Source organism: Centrocercus urophasianus, unplaced genomic scaffold (genome assembly GCF_019232065.1).
Source record: "Centrocercus urophasianus isolate 14NV4802_14NV808 unplaced genomic scaffold, USGS_Curo_1.0 seq_12, whole genome shotgun sequence".
Lineage (NCBI taxonomy): Eukaryota > Metazoa > Chordata > Aves > Galliformes > Phasianidae > Centrocercus > Centrocercus urophasianus.
Window position 1 is genome coordinate 29549918 of NW_024884364.1, and position 19506 is coordinate 29569423.

The window sequence follows — 19506 nt, forward strand, 5'->3', positions numbered from 1 at the left end:
GACTTGGCAGGTGATCATGCTTAGAGCAAAATCCATGCTGTAACTGTTAAAATGGCATGAGAGAGTTGCTTCCCCACCCTTGACAAGTCAGGGCTACACAAGAACAATTAATAGGCTTGTCTAGTATTTTAAATATCAAAGTTACTACACTTGTTGCTGCTCTGAGAAACAACGCCCTGATTAGAAACAAACCTTAGTCTTACATACTGTTGAATTCCCCTTGATAAAGTTATTAATGTAGTGATGCATGCATAGAGCATAACCCAGCGATAGCAATGCGTATCACTAAACTGACAACAAGTCTTGCAAGATGGCAACAGGAGGCATCTTCCAAGATTCGAGATAGCAGATGCTATCCTTAAGCAGAATGTAAATAATAAAACTGTGAACAATATATTCAAAAAAGAAAAAGAAACCAGGTATTCTGTGTAAAGTGGCTCACTTGAAACTGCTGCTGTTTGAAATTGTGGAGCAACTTACCTTATTTTATTAGGTCACGTAAGGATCAAGTTATTCTGGTTACTCTACATAGGAGTTCCCTTGGATGGGCCTGCTACTGATGAGCAGCAAAACCCTGCTATTTCAAATAACTTCTGTTTATGGGGCAATTTATTACAGATATCAATTCTTCTCAGTCGTAAGTACTGACAAGAATGATGAGCATTAATATCAATAAATCCTTTCTGCCATGAGAGGGTTTCTTCCATCCTAAGGAGTAAAACTTTCAAAGCATTTTTGCATATGCTTTGCAACTCAGCACACTGGATTACCGGATAAAGCCATAGAAATGCTGATGTTTTCATATTCTGAGAGCTTTAAAAATAGAATTATTCATGCTGTAGAAGAAAACTAGTAAAGGTGTAACAGAATGGTAAAGTGTTGATACTGTTATTAAGAAGCACATCAACTCCTGACACAGAACCATCAGTTTTTAACTGAAATATTTTGGACTATTTCATTTATTAGTAGATTCTCATACTTGCATTAAGATCATGTAAGTCACTTAAGCGGAAGGTTGGGAAGTCTTTCTCTTTGCATAAATTTATTTAGTTAATAAGGATATGACCTGGAACGATATTCTTATCAATTGTTACTTACTCAAACCAGTAATGTTTAAGAGGCCTAAAGTTCAGACTGTAGTGCAAAATCTTTGAATAGTTACATGTACAAATACCACAACATTACAAGAAGACAATAAAATATTTTAATTTAAATATGCCCCATACTATACAATTGTATAAAATACCAATGCAATTAATTAAGCACTCATTTAACCAGGTTTGTTTTTTTTTTTTTTTTTTTTTTAAGAAAAAAAACAGGGCAAACAATATATTGTAGTAATAATAACAGAAGGTGACACACGCCAAGATACACAACCAGAAAAGACAGGCAGATTACTGTCTCACCATCTTTGCTTACAATTACAATCAGAAGAATACATTGCAGCCATCCCAAGTCTCCCATCCATGGTTTCCAGTGTCCACCTTCATTAGGCAGATAATAGGGTAATAGTCTGGGAAGATCATATTGGTAATTCTTTAACATTCTTTATTTTTAATTGAGTATTAGCACTGCTTTCTTTGGATTGCCAGGAAGCAGAACAGAAACTAAGTTGCTAATGTAAAATTAATGCAAAACTAATGCTTTGACTGGTAATCATGAACAGACAGAAAAAGGACCAAACAGACATATTTCAACAATTTCAAGTTGCATGAAGTAAAACACTAAAGTCCAGTAGCAATTTGAGAAACATGGAAAAAATCTTGGAAAGGCTTGAAGACAGTTGTGGCAAACTAACAGGATTTCTCTCCATTTTATTTATTTTGGGGTGTTAAGAAGCAGTAGATGTATTTAGCTGATTGTTACTCATTAATAAGGCAAATAACCTTAAGCACCTTAACTTGGAGAGAGTGCCACTTAATTAGGTTCAAGATAGACACCAACTGTCAGTGTTTGGTATGCCCTGTAAACTGAAACAAACAGAATAAAGATCGTAAGTAAATGACCTTTAAAAGATTCCTGTTCTCTTTGGTCACAGGATATCAGTCTCTGTTTTGCTTAGTGTAATGACAGGCCTTCAACAAACCACTTTCACACCGCACCACAGCTTGGAATGGCTTTGTTACACAACTTGCTTCACTAGTATTTTATTTAAAAAACAAGATGTGAGCCTGGACATTTAAGTCTACGTTTGCTTCAAATGGCACTGAATTGATTTCTTTACATTAAGTCCAGCTATGAAAGTCATCCTCAGACCAAGTGCGGCAAAAGTGAATCAACGCGGAACCAAACAGCTGGATTTCTAGAAACATTTTGAAAAGCTCCAAACATCCCCTTTCTAAAAATGGTCAGTGATATTTTCCCACAGATAGCAGTTACTATCTCTTAAAAAAAAAAAAAAAAAAAAAATACAAAGTGAAGATTTCCATTTTAAAAAAACAAATAAGAAAATACACTCCTGCCATCTTTTGCCAAACCTGTATGTCATGACCTAGTGTTTTTACACACTAATGTATTTTAAAAAAACCCTAAAGCTTTTCCCATGTGTACCCAATACTTAAGTATGCATCATTACTTGGCGTTAAGCATTTCTAAATACCAGCTCAGAAGCAAGGCTAAGAAAGTATATACTTATGGACATACAAAGCCAGTAGAAAAAGATACAAGTGTGCAGCTTGTAGAACAGTTAACATCAGGAATGAATGAAGAAAAGGCACTCCATCTCTCTTTGCTGTTCTACACACTGTGTGCAATTTTTCAATCCCTGTTAAATCTGTTTCAACAATGCAGATTTGCTTACTGGATAATGCTCTCATTCTCTCCATCACCATTGTTCTCACTGAAAATGTACATTGCTGTGAACACACAACATTAGCTTTGTTTATACATTTCAGAATACTTTTCTTTAATCCAAGTGAGAAAGTTAAAGTCACTGAAGAAACGTTATCCAAGATATAAATTATTTTAACTTAAATAATTTGAAAACAACTTATTTAAACCACTTTCCTATTGCACATTTTTTTCCTACAGCTTTGCCTGACAAAATCCTACATAGGCAGTTAAAGGAGTCAAATTTTAAAAGCACAAGTTACATAGCACCAAAGGAGGGTGCCAAACAAACTGTATGCCTGCTGAAATATGAGTGCCCATATAAACAAATATAAATATATATGTATGTACACATCTAGTAATAAGTTCAGGATGCTGAGATAATAAATACTTTAAACAATTTCCCAGATCTCCAAAAGCATGTGAGAAACTATAGAAAATAATGCAAAGTTACTTTAGAAGACCAAGAATACACATGCACAAAATCTATTATATGAAAAAGATTTACAATTCCAAATATTTTACCTTTAAAACCACCTCTGTTATCGCTATGTACACCACACAACGACTAGCCTACTAGTTTGAGGATTTATGTGAGACAGAACAAAGAAATCTTCCCCCACTGCTTTATAACAGAAAAGCCTACAGTACCCCCCCCAGAAAGAACCCAAAGTTTGTCTTATTAGGTCTCAAAATGTCATTTTCTGCCTATCCTTCGTTCCCAGAGATTTGGGAACACACTCACGGTATCTTTCAACCTGCAGCATTAAAAATAAGGATGAAATTTCCTTTATTTTTTTCAGAGCAAACTTACTTTGGAATTTCTCCTACTACAACTGCTGCTGTTGCCACCAAAGCTGTGACCTGCTGTTTCCACAGTAAATGTTTCCCTTGCACATGCCTACTTGCAACCCTTGAAAACCCGCAGCAGTTCAGCTTAAATGGGAAGGAGTATAATCCGGTCTTCTTGTTTGAATAATTTTTGGTTTGGGTTTCTTTATTTCTTCTTCCACATCGTTTTCCTGGTCGCTCTCACATACGTGGACAACAACACTAGGGGTAGTATCAGTGGCAGCATGTAGCTCATACTTATCTCCTGAAAGTTAGAAAATTAACAAAACTAGTCAAGAAATTTTATAGACAGCTATGAAAGACATGCTAAAAAACAAAAAGGACTCATTCTTTAAATGTTATCTGTGTAAGTAAAACATTGATAACAAAAAGCCTGATGCCACAGAGCATTCGATGGTGCAGACAAGTATATTACTAACTGCCATATTTACCTCCCAGAAGTGTTTAAGGTCTGTTTTCAAAGCAACAGCACTCAGCTGCTCTCTTAAAAAGAGAGTGCATATATGTTTTTTTTATATATATATATATATATAAAAAGAGTAACTATAAGAAAATATCTCTGTACAGGCTTTCAAGAAAGTGTTCTATATGAGCTGTCTTGAGATTAATTGGAGTATTTACTGTTTTGTGTTGTGCTTTTTTGTTGTTTGTTTTTACTGTAAAGCACACAAAGCATCCACTGTATCATGCAGACAGCTTTTCTCAGTGCTGACAAAACCACAGAATCCTCCTTACTCCCAAAAGCTTTTACACTTAATGAGGCTGAATGCACTTCCGCCCACCTCTCACAGAGATGCTCTGATACTGTTCTGGCATTCTGTGAAGCAAGAGCTAGACAGCAGGCATCATATGAGGTGAAACACTGAGATATAATACAACCACTGTGTAGATGTGCTATGATAGAAGTTTGGTTGACTGCTGATTTGAAATCTGTTTTTGCTACAAGATAAATAATTGTATCTAAACAGATGTTAAATAGGTTTAATCTTAAGGTTAGACCAGAGAAAGAGCAAACTATTTCTTTCCTCCATTTCCCTCATCAGCTCCCCTTATTCATTTTTTTCTTGTTACTTTAGGCTCATAACCTCTCAAGTGGGGAATACAATTTTAAGACTATTTTAGTGATCAGTTGTTTGAGAGAACTAATATAAGCTGCAGGCTGTGGTGTGCCAAGGCTCTAAAGTGGTCTCTGCTCTGTTTTCTGGAGGACTGCAGGAGGTGGAAGTGGCAAGAAGAGCAATTCCATACAGAAGAAGAGGTAGAGCCTTAAAAGGCTCAACATTCACAATATATGTGAAAAACCTCATGGGAGAAAGGGATCGCAGATCTGCCAGTGAGCTTACTGTAATGCATCTTAATAACATAACTTGCAGGGGAAAAAACAACTAGTATTTTTTTTTAATAGATTAGCAAACTTTTAAATATTTAAGACATATATATTTCTTCCTGGTATTGCCAAAACTTAAAAGGAAAGCAGCAAGCTGCAAGCAAGCTCTGAACGTTAATAAGATCAGCAAGCTGTAGTGCTATTTATTTATTCCAAGCGCTTCACCAAAAACAACTTTTATTCCCATGAGCGCTGTCTTATGGGATTTCTGTTTCAAAAACAGATTTTGTGAGAATAAAATTTAGGATGTCAGAACTACTCTTGATGGATGGTTTCAAATAACCATATAACAAATAACAAAGGCTCACACGCTTTGTGTATATGCTTCTGGATAACCAAATGATTTTTGGCAGTATTTTATACCCTTCCTTCTAACTGTGATATTTCTCCTATAAAACATTCTTGCCACTATAATTCATTTACTATTTAAAATATGGTACTTATTAAAGAACGGCAAATAATCCATCCCAGTTTTTACCCCAGTATAAACATAGATATCTGTCCCTCCACAGACTGCAAGGGTATGAACTTTCAGAGTTCAGAAAAATTCCCTTGTGGTCTGAGTCACATTACTTTCATTAGGAACTGCGGATTTCACCTGCATGCAGTCAAGCTACTACACAAATGAGCTACGACTGCAAGGTTGATGCATGAGGAGCTACAAGTTCTTTCCCCTCCTCTTCCTCTCCTTCCTACTGATGTAATACGGTGTGCTCCCTAAGCAGGCAAACATATAAAGAATATTGCAGTAAAGTGATACTATAAACTATAGCAGTATCAAAGATACAATACAAACTAACTGTAGCCAATTGCTCCCTCTCCTAAACCCAAGAGGACAGTTGTGAACAGGTCAAATCAGATTTGTATGTTTTTGGAAATAAAATTTCTACCAACTCTCATTCAGTAGCTTGTTTTAACTGAGATATAAATGGACATCAAGGAATATGATCATATTAATCCTTGAACTACTCTCAAAATGATTTAGTTTAGCAGAATGTTATATATAACTCATGGCTACTTGGTTTAAAATATGGGTACCTATCTGTGATGCTATGTATTTTTAATAAATGGATGCATTAACATCCTACATGGTTGAAAAGAAAAGCAACTAATGAGACAGCACTAGAAATAAATGGTAGTAAACAATGTTAATTTTAACATCTCCTCTGATTTGGACAGGGAAAGGTAGAAAGGAAGCATTTGTTTTTCCAGGGGAAAGCAACCTTAAAGCTTCCAATAAATAAATGAACTGCAGCAGATGAAAATACCAAGGACTTGGGAGTGGCGGAAACTTCTTCCTCTTAAATCCAGAAGAAAATTAGCGCCACAAACTACCATAATATTCAGACAGCAGTACGTGTAGGAGAGAAACTATCTCAGAATGCAAACAAAGGTAATTCAAACGCAGGGCTATACAACTGTTAACTGTTTTACTGTCCTCATCTTTCCTGTCCCTGCAGAAGGTGTGCAACTACCCAGCTTCCTCTATGTTTAGGAAGTTGCTTCTTGATTCTTGCTTGATGAACAAGCTAATACATTGCTGAAGCGACATTCCTGCTGTTTGTCCACCATATTGTTGAGGCCCAGGCCCTTCAAATGATCCTGTGGAGTTACAGTGTGTGTAAGAAGTTCATAGCTTCCTTTTTCAGATATTACCAATGTAATTGCTACGCAGTAATTCATTCAGAAAAAATCTAGACATTCATTTCAAAACGCACATATCTGTGCTTCTAACGCTTCTTACCTGGTCCTAACTTGGAAATAGCATATAAAAGGTCATAGTTAATCACAGGGGTAGCATCTTCTACTTGCTTCCAACCAACAGGTGGAGAGGCAGGAGGTGAAATCAAGAACTGTTTGTCTGGATTTGGTGGTGCCAAATGTGAGCTTCCAATGTGTAAAGTCTGAAAAAAAAGCGATAAAAGACCAGAGCTATTCTACTGTCATCAATGAATTCATTATTAATGAGGAATTTTAAGGTTTGGGTTAGATGTTATGCTGTAACAGGCACTCAAGGTGGCAGCACGTAACAATAGTATTGAAGAGAGCTATATGAAAGAACCAGTATACAAAGTACAGACAAGTCATCACATCCATTTACTCTGATGGAACATGCAATGAAGTGTGCACATCTGCATCTTCTCATTATGAAGTTTTACAAAACTTTCACCAGAAAGTATTTGCCCTTAAAATACTGAGGTAGGAGGAAGCTGGATATGGGCTTTAAAGGCAAATGGTGTTGAAACTTATTACCACAAGGGAGAGTGGTGAGAATTCTAGAAGGTATATAAATAAACTGGCTCCTTCAGGATTGTCCCTAGGGACATCTGAAACAGACACACACAGGTTAATTTTCCCATTAAATGTACGGAGGAAAATACATAGCAGCTACCAAAAAGCACCCAGATTACCACATCTTAAGCAGTAGATGCTAGCTAGTCCTTGAGCTGCACTGAAGGCAATCTTGAAGTACAAACAATCTGCAGTAGTGAGAGCCAGATCAACAGGTAGGAGTCCTCAACATGTGCTTCTACACTTCAGATTCCCTTACAAACTATTTGAGCATCTTATTGTGTGTGTACTGCCGCCAAATACACTCGGCTTCCCCCACCCAGTGGAGTTCTATCTTTGACTATGTTGATTACTATCATCTACTCTCTTTCCCCAAGGGTATCAAACCAACAAAGAGACATAAGTGCAAAGTATGCTACATATAACTTGGGAACAACCTAATCAAACCAAAAATTAAGTGTTCATTAACATGTACTGGAGACCTGTGGAAGCTTATCACTATTTAGCTATGCTTTAGTACACTGCGATGATAATCACAAAAAGACATACCTGAGCAAAATACAGTTTTATTTCCTTTCCAAGGAACTCTGTCTTGTGCAGCTGGACTCTGGCATCTGCCGCAGATAAAGGGTTACTGAAATTTATTCGTACTCTTTTGAAGCTCTTAAAATACTGAAAGGTGATATCTCTGTCATATGTCCTAAACAGCGATTCAAATTTGGCCTGAAACGAAAGGACCAAGAAGAGTCAACATGCAACACTGTGCACTTCTCTGAAGAAACACAGACATAAACTGTAATTGCTAGAAGGAACACACCAGCGCTGTTGAAGATTAATATCATTGTTATAGCTTAGGTTTCTTTTTCTTGTTATCTATTTATTATTAATTTTTATAACCTATCACTTTCTGTACTAGCTTTTCCATTCCTTATTTAAAAATAGCTTACTATCAGTAAATGTCTTATTTAGCAGTATAATAGAAACAGTAGTATTGTTAAGGTGTTGAAAAGAAATGCTTGCCTTATGAAATTAATATTGAAAGGCCTGGAAAAGAGTCTGCTAAGCACATCTTTGTCTAAGTGTGCAATTCTCAAGGAAAGCAGCACAAGACTTTTAACAGAAAAAAAGGAAAAAATCCTATTTGCACACTAAATGTAATTTTCTTCAGTGACTCAGCACACATAATAAAGGTCACGAACATCGCCTTTTATAACAGCTGTTGCTTTCATTTAGGAAAATGAACGTTAAGAAAATATATTATTACTGAATACAGATTTAATAGCCTCTTCTATTTCTGGAGCTCAATTCTAAAGAAGCTCCTAACTACATCTCCTAAAAAGACCTAAGCACTAACCACAGAGCTTCTGAAGGTCCTCTGACACATTCTGAGTTTTGACTGCGTTCTAAGTACAGGAGTCAAACCAAAATCTCATACCTTTACAGAACTGACAGGATGTTGCTATCCTAACTGCATGAAAAGGCTAAAGATGACCAACAGCTGGTCATGTCCTTGTTGCACTGGATGCCTGTGCTCCTAGGGCACCTGTGCAAATGTGACTTAGATTATTTTACTTTTTAGATAAAGAATTTATTTATTTGAGGATGCCAAGTCAAAGGAGGAAGAAGCGTAGAACATTTTGAAGCTGGCATACTCTTGCAAAGTGCTTGTGGCTCACATTAGGACACAATCAGTTACAGTGGTGGAGATGGATTGAGCATGCTGGTATTTCTGGTATTTTCTCTTCATAAAAGCTTGCTGAAAGTTGAACATGAAGCTAAAATATGCAAATATATAGAACTGCACTACCTTTTTTTTTTTTTTCTCTCTTTTTCCCCTTTCTTTTTCTGTTTTTATTTTGAATTAGTAGGAAAAGCAACAGATTACATAAGAGGGCAGTGATTACTTCAAAAATTTCATTTTCCTTTCCAAAGAGTTCTGTTCCACAAACTCATCACAGCTACATACATAAACACCATATTCCAAAGATATATTAAAACTAGAGCTGTCCTACTTCTTGTTGAGCCATATTTAAGATCCCTCAAAATGAGATCTGATTACAAGATCCTTTGTAGAGAAAGCCTCTATGAGTTAGCTTCCTGTACTGGAAAGACAGCTAGAAGGAACCATGAAAACTAGCTCTGCATTTCTAAAGCCTTACTCATGTGTTACTTAGAAAAAAAAAAAAAAAAGAAAAGAAACAAGTTAAAAAGAAACAACTTCAACACATTCAATATTCAAACTCAGAGAGAACCAGCAAGAGTTGTGCAGAATCTTGTTTCTTAAAGTGTGGGGATTCTATAGGTCATAATATCATACCAGCAGTAGGACATTGAACAAAATGTTATTTTTGTCCTTGAGGTATCTAAGCAGTCAACAACTCTCTGTATCAGGACTGTATTACATTATATTCATTCTAACCAGTGAAATACAGATCCAAGAGAAGTACTTAACAATTCTAACATTATTGAGAGATACAGTGCCAAACAAAAAAGAACACATGAGAAAGTGTGGAATGTACTGTAAGTTACAAGAACTTTACTACCAAGATCGTAATCCAAGCATTGCTGCAAGCACATGAAAGTGAAGAATACACTATTCAGACAAGAAATGTCTGGAGTTCAACTTCTGATCTTTTTCAAAACCACGCAGCTTAAGATCTAATAATTTCCAGAGCGAGATTCATTCGTATCAAAGCATACCAGAGCACCAATGTGACATTTTCTTGTTAAGTAAAAAAACCCAAAAGCTTTCAAGGTAAGCTGTATTCTAACCAGTTACGAAACAGGACCTACAGACTTTAGCATTGTGGTAGTCTATATAAGTAAAGCAAAAGAGAAAGCATACCCTTGTTTCTGCTTGATTGAAGACATCGCTATCTGCTACACAGGCAATCAGAGAACTAAAACTGTAGTTAAAATTCCTAAAATGCATTTTGTGCTTTGCTAAAGCGATCCTTGCTGTTCAGCAGAAACCAATTACTTTTAAGGAAGCTGTTGGTTCTGCAGGCAGCGTTTATAAGGGAAACAAGTCCAGCCCCTCTGAAGGAAAAAAAAAAAAAAAAAGAAAAAAAAAAAAGGAAAGGTTTCAGAGCATCCTGTATGTGACAGCGAATTCCTGAACAAAGTCCTGCATGCTTTGAGGCAGTCAGGAACAAAATGTAAGCTTCTACTGGAAAGAGGTGACGTCAGCACATTAGTCAGCTTCCCTATGCTAATTACCAGCGCTCGGGAGGATGGAAAAAGCAGCTGAGGTTTGCACAGCAGCTGCTTTATCAAGCCTCTTGCAGCATAGTTTCCACTGGTAGTAATTCCATTCAGCACTCAGACAACATGCTCTTCATTGGAATGGGACAACCCATCTTAAGATGGAAAATGTTACTGCTGAAGGACCAAAGTCTAGAGTAATAGGCTGTAATTAGCCAGGAGGAAAATTTCAAGACTTTGGAATGGAAAACAAATCCCTCAGGTCAGTAGCTTTTAGTAAATTTTGGAAAAAATACACAGACTGAAACTCAGAGATTAGGAGGGGTTCATTTGGGAACATATTTTTTTCCCCTTTACAGTGAGAATTCATTTTGAAGCTTTCTCCATTGCAACTAGGCGGATTAGTTTCCATTCCCACTTCAATAAAAACTCAGTCTGAGCCCCATAAAGTGATGTTGATTTTTTTTAAAACCAAAGCTTCATCAGAAATCTACTGACAGGGTTTTAAAAGACAACCTGAGCTACATCACAGCAGTGATGAGCTATGAAACTGAAGTTCCTGAACATCTTCTGGTTTAACAATCTGCATCCTGGCTTCAGAATGTTTCACAAGAAGTAGCAAGAACAACTTATAAAACGTCATTATAATTTTGAACTAATTCATTACATTTAAACATTTAAGCTTTTACAAACCGTTTGGAACCTTCCCACATAGATTTAGGTCAAAATTTGTAAGAAAGTCAAATTTTAAGTGCGTTTAATTCATTTGACTATAAAATTAGGTTATCACAGAATCATATATTTTCATAAAATACTTGCAAAAAATAAGCAGTTGTCAATTTTAGACCTTATTTCATACATATTTAATAATGCATAATTATTCACACAAATAGCCTTCTTGACATGCTCAAGCTTTACTTACTTGCTTGAAGCTAAAGACTGTTACTGTGCCATAGGCCAAAACCCCTGTTTAGAGGTCAAATTATCTGCTACTGTATATAAACTGGCATATAAACTACCTTAGTGTGAAAGGTGGTGGGCTTCCTTAGAAGCCCATAGTTTAAAATAAGCTCAGCTCCAGAAAGTGGCATCAGGAAGAACAATGCAACAACTAACATAGATGCCATCACGGAGATTAAACTCAAATCCTAGAAGTAATAGATAACAAGGATCCTAAGCTCCTAATGTACTGGCTGCCTGACAGACAGAAAGAGGGGAAGAATAAACAACTCTTTCCCGAAGCTCACTAGAAGATGGGATGCAAAGTCTAACATGCAACCCAACCACTCTGAGATTTGGATGTGGCACACGTACAGTGAAAACTGGTTTGAGTTCCCGAGATCACCACCTGTACTCAGAAATGCATATATGTAAGGATTCATAAGAAGCCATCATACCAAGATGTGAACTACCTGAGGTAACACAGAAAATCATGCAGAGCATTTCTTGAATCCTGCCCTTGCCCTGGAATTAGGTCATTAAGTGTCCTAAAGACTCTGCAAGTGGAAGCACCGAGCATGACTCCATAGACCAGTGGTCCAGGTGCTCAACTGGAAAAGATGGCCATGAATCATTTGGGCATACAAGGAAACTGAAAATAGGCTTTCCACATCCTGAGGTGAATGCTGTCGCTACTGATAAGTAAATAAAGGTCCCCATGTAACCTGATGAGGAGTCAGAGTCACTTGACATACTCTGAGGCTATCTAGGTGAGTGTATTTTGTGGGTGGTGGGTAGAAAGGATGTTGCTTTTAAAAAGCCTCACCGGACTGACATATGATGCAGTTTTCAAGCTGCTCAACAGAAGCAAACCTCCAGGAAACTCACTGCAGACCTTTATAGCAAAGGGTGTGAAACCTTCCTAGCAGTACAGTGGTTAAAGTTCTTTAGAAGTCTTATCATGGACTCAGCTTAAAGTACCACAGGTAGATTCTAGGTACATACATCTCTTTGTAAGTCCAGATTTACATTTGAAGAATTAAAAAAAAAAAACAAAAACAAAAACAAAAACAAACCCACAAGCAGACTGCTACATCAAAGATCAACTACATGCTACTGAAGACAAGGCACAAGTAAAACAACTTTACAAGTCTTCCTAAAGCCATTTTATCAAATCTAACCTCATAATTTAAAACAGGACTATAGCACTAAGTTGCGTGTCCACTAGAAGCCAAGAGTCAAAGTTACAAAACAACCATTACAAAAGCCTGTGTTGCAATCTTTCTTCTGCGTTGCTCACGTTCTTTAACATTTGCTAACCCCACATATTAATAAATTACCTGGAACAAGAACATTGCAAGACTATCAGTGCTTGGGGATTTATGGTTCTGATGCTTCCAGAGTAGTATTTTTTTCTTCCTTGTACTTCAGAGAGCTTGCTACTTTGTCTTCTCTGAGATTCCCTACTGACCTCATGACTATAATACAGGAAAGAGAACAAGGGTAAGATCACCTGCTTAAAGATATATGTCTTCATTCAAGTAACAAATGAAATATTCAATACTGGTGCAACTGAATGCCGCTGTACTCAATGATGAGAAATGAAATAAGTCAGATTAAGGTGAAGTGGCAGCACAGCTGGCTTCACAGTTAACCTTTGCATTGAACGGTACAGATTCTGGAGCTTAATTCTTCAAATTTGAGCTCTGTTTCTAAAAACTGCAGAGGAGAAACTCACTGAAATATTCCTTAATCTCAATAGCTCCTGACAGATGCTCCATTAATAGCACATTCCAGGCAGAGAAATTTGACAGTTTGTTTTTGGGTTAGTTTTCCGGGGGAAAGGAAAAACAATGATTGAATGTCATAACTAGTTCTATAATTTAACCTCCACTTGCAATTAAGTAGGTAAGGCATGACAAAGGAGGAAATGAGACCGAAGAAACAGAAAAAAGGCAAGTCACAAAAATGACTGGTTGCCACTGTACATCAAAACCAACAATCCAAGAAAGAAAATGAAAATGAAAAGAAATATACTGGTAGCTCTGTAAGTGAAGAAAACAACCACCTTACAGGCTATATATCAGAAGGTAGACCACGCTTTTCCCTCATCACTGGCACATTTCTTCAATTACCCTTAGTGGTTGCTCCTTTTGGAGTCCCTGAACTCCCACTATATATACACTTGCTGATCCGCTGCTATCAACATACAGTTTCTATTCCTGTCTTCATGTTAATTATCTTGCCTTCACCCTTATTTAGGGCAGGGATAAACATCCTGAAGTTACTTAGGATGAATAACCATATGTGCTGATTTCATCTTCCTAGTAGTTGGGAAAGGAGAACGATGGGCATACAGTAAACAACAAAATTCCTATACAAGAGGAGTCTAGGGTCAGAAGCTATTCAAGAGACCTAGCCTATACTGTTCTGCCAATGAAGGAATAGGAAAGCCATATAACTGTGCAACAGAATGTGAAAAGCTGATAAACATTCCTTTCTAGAACTTAGCAGCAATCTAAATCTAAATTTATGGCTTGAACATAAATTCAGGTAAAAAGGAGAGATCTCCAGAAATTAGACCCACTGAAACTACCAGTGAGCATGTGTCCTCAACAGTGCATTTTTCCAACCCCCTCTAAGCATGCTCTCAAACTAACAGAGCAGTCAGGAGATGCTAACATTCTCCGCTGTCAGAAAACCTCCATTTCCCTGCCCTTTCAAGATTAAGGATTCGAGAACTAGGTTGTTATTCTGGGAGAGCTTTTTGTGTTGTTCACTTGATCTTTTGTTACAGTTTTGTTTGGAAAATTACTTGATGAGCAAGAGCACAGATGAGCACAGTGTCAGCTGGCCCACCCAAAAAGCCAGTAGTGAGAGTAGTGAGTTAATCCACTTGTCTTAAGACGTCTGTACCATTCTTAGTCTCATTGTGTTATCCAAAAATAACAGGAAAAAAAAATAAATCTGCCAACCCCACTTCCCCCTAAACAAAAAATTTTCCACACATGAAGACTGAAAGGAAAACTGCATGATTTCTTTTTGCAGGGTCCAGCAGGATTTATTATCAAGTAAAAACAACTGGCAGATCAATTACATTTGTCTATAATCCTCCCTAAAAACCTTACTTGAGGCCGAATGCTGGAGACTGACAACCTTGATGTCTAATTGAGAACACTAAAATGGCAGCACACCTACTTACGTAATCAGGCACTAACCCAGTCCTTGACACAGCTGTACAAGGCAAATCCAGATCAGAAACAAAGGTAATGTGCAAGAAAAGCAGGGAAAAGGAGGGAGTTAGAATTATCATACAACCAATTACAGACAGTTTCTTCTGCTCTGTGATTAAGAAAAACCTGAAGTTATTCCACAAAGCCATACTCATTGTTCCACTCATGTGTGACATTATCAGAAAGGTATTACAGGCAAGTATATATACATTGAGTAGTACATTAGTAGAGAAATACTCAAAAACAAAACAAAAACCCTGAAATAATCAGTATTATAAACTGCAAAAAGTATTGGCAAATGTATTTGCAGAAATGAAATCACAGAGAATAGAGCAATACAAGTACACAGACTGGTTTTCCAAATTACACAGAGCTATGTGAAGTGTATTAAATCAAGGTAACACCCACACAGTGACAAAATGGAAAAAGAGGCATGAAGCATGGAGCTAAGACTCATCATCAGCTCCTCTCATTAACTTTGTTTATAATGTGGAACAGCAAACTCATGACCATTCACTATTTCATATGTGAATAAGTATTATAGTCACAATTTCCAGCCATAAAAGCTGAGACAAAAATTTGTGCTGCTTCAAAATTTAAGCATCTATTATGGCATCTATATCATGCCATATAGTACGGTACACAAGGGAAAAACCCATTTGTCTTCACTACAATTTATGCCAAGCACTATATGGGGAAGCCTTAAAAAAAAAAAACAAACAAGTATTAAATGGCTACAGAACTCTGAAGTGCTGGACAGTATTTTCAGACAGAAAAAGCAACTTTTCAGAAATAATGCTTGATATTTGTCACAGAGCACTAATTCAGCACAAGCATCAGTACCGCATTTGGCATGTCAGAGTAGATACTTATCGCATATAGACAAGGCTAAAAGCCACTTGTCTGGGTGTAATGTCCCCTATGTTTTGGACTTAGCTGTTATGGGAAGAGCTTTTCTTCTTCTAAATAGAAGATGCAACAGAAGACTGAGTGGCCATTTTTAAAGATGCTAAGTCCCAGTACTTGAAGGGCACTTATAAGCAGGAGGGGGACCAAACTTTTGTATGGTCTGATAGTAATAGGAAAAGGGGGAAGAGCTTATGTTCGAAGAAATTCTTTCCTCAGAGGGCAGTGAGTCACTGGCATAGCTGTTCAGAGAAGCTGTGATGCCACATCCCTGGAGGCACTCAAGGCCACATTGGGCAGCCCTATACCCCCCACCCCAACACAACAAAGTTTGGTTTCAAACTATCAGAGCCAACCTTCATAAAAGATAAGCTGTTGCTTAACAATGAATGGAAAATGTCTGGAAAAGACTGTTCAATCCAGCTCATGTTTGGAGAACAGGAGATGCAAGGAAAAAAAAATCATTAAATTAGAATTCATTCATTGTAGTTAAAAACCACAATGAATCTTTAAACAAGACAAATGTCAATAGGATTATTCTGTCAGATGTTGGATTGCTGATTTGTTTATATTTAAGTAGAAAATGGGAAGAAAAAGTAAGAGGGACAATCCTATCTAAGTCATGGAATCAGTGCACATGTTACACTAGATGAAGCCAAGTTTGGAAAGGGCAGGAAATCCTTAAGCAACTCATCCATTTTTCCTTAAACTTTTTGAGGGCTTCTATAAATATAGGTATTTATATAAATCTTTTCCTCAGAGAAGAGACTAAAAAAAGCAGGAAAAAGGAAATAAATATAGATGATCTTTGGAGAATTTCAACTGAAAAAGAACAAGGACTTTTAAAGCAAAGTGTATTAGTAAATCAAGTTTGCATACTACAGAAGAAGTATCTGTAAACTATTTACAGCAGTAGGAAGCTATTAAAAAAAAAAAAAAAAAATGCTCTCCCTTCCCCCATCAAAAAGTGCTCTCTCTTAAACACTGGGCAATCATGAAGTAAAGGAAGTATATTCTTCCTGCCACTGTAACTGGGAAAAGTCACCAACAGACTGACTCAAGGTTATTTATTTGAGTACTAGCGTGAGAAAAAAAATATTCTAGACAGTAATTAACAGATAGGTGCATTTACAAGATGAAACAATTCAAAAAAGTAGGAGACAGACAAGCTACGCAAATCTCCTATTAAAACAAAAACGGCCTCTCCGTTAATTATTTTGAGTGAGGGGGCACCTTCTGAAGATGAACACTTTGCTTTGTAGAAAGGGAACAGCTGTAAAGTTATTTATAAGTTAGATTCAGTAGGGGGAGAGCTCTAGGGGACAGGGCACATGCTTACTGTTGGATTCATGCATTCTTTGCACGTCACGCATACTCTAACAGTTACCACAGCTGGAGTGCTGCAATGTTGCCTCTGCATGTTGCCCATGCAGTACAGCAAGCTGAGGGGAATTAAGGAAATCTTGGTCCTGGGCTTGTACACTGTTATCTAAAAAAAAAATAAATAACAGGCTTAAGAACTTAACAGACCAAATTTTGACAAAATGAACCTTTAACACTAGCTTTAGCATATATATATTTTTAATGACGCAAGTAGGACTGTATTAAGCAACTGGAAAAATGAAGTGATGAGGAACAGAAGTTCTCGCGTAAAGATAATCAAGAAGTTAGAGCTTATAAGAAAGAAAGTATATAGACAGAAATATAAAGGAACAAAGTTCTCCAGATATTTCTCAAAGAAGGCTGTTACTGGATCTGTAACTGGATCTCCCCTATGACAGTTCAATCCCACAGCTCAGAGTATTTTATTCAAGTCCTATCAAGCTGAAGCCTGTGCGGTTCATCCAGATGTCTCGCTAGGAGACACACTTTCAAATCTGCTGCCTTCCATCCACGAGTTGGAATAAGCATGCACGACATAAAAGAAAACTGCCAACAGAGCAGTGAACCTGAATTCAATTTATGATTTTTAAAAAACAATCCAGTAAGTTGGAATCTGTTTTTATATGAGTCTTACAAATATAGTAAGATATATCTTGTAAAATAGGAGTTTTTTTAAAAAAACAAATTCTGAGTTAATTGAGCAAGGTTATCATCCAGATTTAAATATCAAATGCTGTCTTTTAAATAGTTGTGTTTTTTTGTTTTGTTTTGTTTTTCCTGTGTGTAATACATTCATCAGAATAAAACCTTCCTATCAGCACTTCATTCCTTTTAATACCACTTCAGGAAAAAAAAAAATTTGTCTGGCTCTCTAGTTTTATGAAACACACACTGACCATCACATGATGCACATGTGCATCGCATGTGGCCAAAAAGGCCAACGATATCTTGGGGTGCATTAAAAAGAGCATGGCCAGCAGATTGAGGGAGGTGATAGTTCCCCTCTACTCTGCTCTGGTGAGGCCATTTCTGGAATACTGTGTCCAGTTCTGGGCTCCCCATCTTGAACAGAAAGACAAGGATCTCCTAGCGAGAGTCCAATGGAAGGCCTCAAAGATGATGAGGGCCTAGAGAATCTCCCTTATGAGGTAAGGCTGAGAGTGCTGGGACTATTCAGCATGGAGAAGAGAAGGCTGAGAAGGCATCTTATCAACACTTACAAATATCTAGAGGATGGGAATCAAGCAGATGGAGGCAGGCCCTCTTTGATGGTGCCTAGCAACAGCACAAGGGCAGCAGGCACAAAGTAGAACATAGTAAGTTCCATCTAAACATAAGGAAACATTTTACTGTGAGGGTGACAGAGCACTGCAACAGGCTGCCCAGAGAGGTGGTGGAGTCTCCTTCTCTGGAAATATTCAAAACCCACCTGGACACTTTCCTGCGCAACCAGCTGTAGGGAACCTGCTTTAGAAGGGGTTGGACTCTTTGGTCTCTAGGGGTCCCTTCTAACCCCTCCGATTCTGTGATAACAAGGACAATAATGACACCATATCAACTGAATATTTTCTAAAACAAACCAAAGATTCTAAGATACTTCTATCTCACGCTGTATGTTCTATAAAACAGAGATGATCATAAAAGACAATTTTGAGAAGGAAAAAAAGGCAAAAGTGGATCGGTTATTCTTATTTGTGTCACCATCTACTTATCTATTCTCCCTATTCAACATTAAAATCAAAAGTTACCATGAGACACTGGAACAAGTAGCCTAGTGAGGTTGTAGATACCCCTTCCCTATAAGCATTCAAGGCCAGGCTGGATGGAGCTTTGAGCAACCTGGTCTAGTGGGAGGTGTCCCTGCCTATAGCAGGGGGTTGGAACTAGGTGATCTTAAAGGTCCCTTCCAATCCAAACCATTCCATGATAACAAAGCACGCATCACTGCATATTAACGATCCACATAAGATCCACAGTTTAATTAGCCTAACTACTTTTTTGAGCAATCTAAGCAAAATCTAGTTTTCAAATTGTTTCTGGCACAGCCAGATAGTGTTTCAAAGGCTTCTGAATCTATGAACAATGATCTCCATGATCACTATTTCCCATCAACAGGTTAGATTGAATTCCAAAGTAATTTAATGCTAGAAAACTCTGAACCCAGCTATCATTTCTGCTGATGACTTTGCTGCTAGTAGCATGCTAACCTTTGTTTCAGCATGACTTGAATCATTAACCTTACTCTTCAATTTCAGAATACAGTAAAACATGACATAACCTACAACAGTGAAAAGTGAAAATTTCAAAACAAGTAATACCTGGTAGGGGAAAGAAAACCCAGTCAATCCAACCTGACTCAACTCAAACAGAACTGGAGTTTTTGAGCCACAATGAAACTTCTATTATCACATTTGGGAAATCAAATAAAATCAAATCACTATGCTGGTTCAACAACAGCATTTTATCATCAATTCTACCTAC

The 19506-nt window shown here is 37.2% G+C and overlaps 1 protein-coding gene across 3 annotated transcripts in view; it reads right to left on the minus strand.

Moving 5' to 3' along the window:
* Positions 1-1181: 1181 nt before the first annotated feature.
* RCAN1 (regulator of calcineurin 1) overlaps positions 1182-19506 on the minus strand; it is a 41034-nt gene continuing 22709 nt past the window's right edge. The window contains exons 1-4 of one of the 3 annotated variants that reach the window (XM_042810389.1): positions 12844-13105; positions 7910-8083; positions 6813-6972; positions 1182-3925 (exon numbers count right to left, since the gene is read on the minus strand). In XM_042810389.1, the coding sequence (XP_042666323.1) occupies positions 3762-3925; positions 6813-6972; positions 7910-8083; positions 12844-12858 (513 nt within the window). In that variant the 5' untranslated portion in view covers positions 12859-13105 and the 3' untranslated portion in view covers positions 1182-3761. Of the gene's footprint in view, positions 3926-6812; positions 6973-7909; positions 8084-10205; positions 10756-12843; positions 13106-19506 lie in introns of those variants that run through there. The other 2 variants (XM_042810388.1, XM_042810387.1) reach the window with 2 other exon arrangements.